Source organism: Cyprinodon variegatus, unplaced genomic scaffold (genome assembly GCF_000732505.1).
Source record: "Cyprinodon variegatus isolate N-32 unplaced genomic scaffold, C_variegatus-1.0 Scaffold7, whole genome shotgun sequence".
Lineage (NCBI taxonomy): Eukaryota > Metazoa > Chordata > Actinopteri > Cyprinodontiformes > Cyprinodontidae > Cyprinodon > Cyprinodon variegatus.
Genome location: NW_015150460.1, coordinates 3,024,855 through 3,027,248, shown reverse-complemented (window position 1 = coordinate 3,027,248; position 2,394 = coordinate 3,024,855). Strand labels below are relative to the sequence as shown.

At 40.0% G+C, this 2,394-nt stretch overlaps 1 protein-coding gene across 1 annotated transcript in view; it reads left to right on the top strand.

Annotated features, from left to right (window-relative positions):
• Window positions 1-312: 312 nt before the first annotated feature.
• gnptab (N-acetylglucosamine-1-phosphate transferase, alpha and beta subunits) overlaps window positions 313-2,394 on the top strand; it is a 32,296-nt gene continuing 30,214 nt past the window's right edge. Inside the window, exons 1-2 of the mRNA XM_015376523.1 lie at window positions 313-595; window positions 1,200-1,285. Coding sequence (XP_015232009.1) covers window positions 434-595; window positions 1,200-1,285 — 248 coding nt within the window. The 5' untranslated portion in view covers window positions 313-433. The remainder of the gene's footprint in view (window positions 596-1,199; window positions 1,286-2,394) is intronic.

Genomic DNA, 2,394 nt, shown 5'->3' with positions numbered 1-2,394 from the left:
GCCTTATTCTCCAGGACTAAAATCTCAAATGGCTGATGGAAAAAATCAAGACAGAGGAATATCAGACAGTTATAATGGAAAACTGCTCCTCATTTTATAAGAAATTATACATATAAATAATAAAATAATGTTTATGTGGCTCTTGCATTGCAAAAATGCTTAAATACACACTCATTTGAATATTTATTTTATTGCATTCAGCATTAAAAAAAACTGCTGTTCCATATCCTTTCCGCTAGAGGGCAACATAGAGTCCTGACAGTAGAAGCGGCCCCCTCGGCTGTAGCGTCACCGCCGCCGAGGAAGAGCCACAGGCTCCGGTTGTCATGTGCAGTCCGTCTGGCGGTCAGCTGACGCTTCCTTCTCGGCTGTGATGTTTACTTTCTTTTGTGTAGCGCTTTAAACAGCGGTTGTTTCGACTTTTTCTGAATGAATGCAGCGCTATGCTCGACCCAGGAGAGCCATGGTCCTCGTGAACTCGGTGCTGAAGCTGCTGCAGAGGCAGACCTACACCTGTCTGTCCCACCGATACGGTCTCTACCTTTGCTTCGGGGGTCTGGTACTCATGATCGTTTCCGCCTTTCAGTTTGGAGAGGTGAGCCTCTTCTGGTTTCTGTCGTCGGGCTTATAAAGATCCTTTTTTTTCTTCTTTTTTTATCCATATCTTTAAGCATTGAACTAATACCTCCCTGTTGCTGAATAAAAACACTTTCAACCCAAACTCCATTGAAAAATAACGCAAATTAAGATAAATTTCCTCTTCAAGAAGCAAACACGAGGTAACCATAGCAATTGAAGACGTCCTTTCACTGTTTAGAGTATGCTGAGAAATTCGCCTTTCCTTGCAAGTATACACCTCTGAATTAATTTGCATTTATCCAGTTAAAACAACAAACTTCCATTATTTCACTTTTATTTAATGTGAAGAAACAACACAAAAATAATCTGCAAATTGCATATTTTAATGCCTTTGTATCTGCAGAGATCATCATATATTTGCCCCCAGATTTCACATATTATTTGATTTCTGCAGACCATTTTTTTCTGTGGAAAATGTTGAAAACTTTCTCACCTCTTAGTGTTTTATCCCCTTTAACTTATGTTACTGTTGAGCTTGATTAAAAGTGATGCAGTGTTTGGGTATTCTTGGTTTTATTCATCATATTTGGGATGTTTGGAAACATCTTTTCTCCTTATAGGTGGTGGTGGAGTGGAGCCGGGACCAGTATCATGTGCTTTTTGACTCCTATAGAGACAATGTGGGGGGGAAATCCTTCCAGAGCAGGTGAGCTTCTTCTGGTAACAACACAGTTGATGATTTTCATTTGCTTCCTTTGTACCTTTATTGTTGCTCTGTCTGGTTGTTCTTATCTTATCCAGCTTTAGTTTGTCTTCACTGACCTGATAACATCTTAATGCATAAATTGCTGTTGTTCTCTTTTCAGATCTCAACTGTTCTCTTCTTGCATGCATATATTCCATTTTCAGATACATATGTGCAGTACTTTATATTTGTATCAGAGGTCAGGGATCAGCGGACTGTGGTCCGGATCCAATCTGATTTAAAACGGTTATAAATTTCTGCATGTTGTTGGCCGCTGTTAACCTGTTAACATCTACCTCATTTTGGGTAATCCTTGCCTATTTTGCATACCCAAATGGAAAAGCGAATAACTTAGGAAGTGTTAGCCCAAATTACATGTGTAATACATTATTTGAAAGCTAACACCCTCTAGTTTCGTAATATATAAATTAAAATTGGGTGACTAGAACACGACCAACCTGCATCAGGTCAAACATGACTCAAAGTTTTTTTTTTTTTTTAATTCTCTGAAATGATCGTTTTTTTTTTTTAACAGCAGTTATAAAGACATTCTTGAGAAAAAGCAGGTTTTATTGTATTATATTTGTTCTACATCAGAAAATGGAGACCTCTACAGAAAATTTCAGACCTCTAGCTATAACAGTTCCAGAGCTGCGGGGATTGGAACTTTTGGTGTCAGCTTGGAGCTGCGCGCAATAGCTCCACCTGCTGGTAAAAAATTTTACCAGTGGAATTTTATACATTCTGAGTTGATACCCCCACTTAAAACCCACCGGGTCAAGGGCCCGGTGGGTTTTAAGAGGTTAATATGGTAAAGCCCTTCGGAGTGTCCAGGACCAGGCTACACGTGACACAAGTTATCCAATGGGCTGCTTTCAGTCTGGGTTGCTGCTGCTGCTACTTTTAGACACAGCAGGCAAACCTGTGGCAAGCCAGGCGATGGGAAAGAAGGAGAAGACGATGAGAAAAAGAGAGCTGAGAAAGTGTGGACTGCTGGAAGAACTGGTGACAAAAAATTGAAATGGCGTGCTCAAAGATAACCCTGCACATTTAGAGTATGTTTGGCTCAA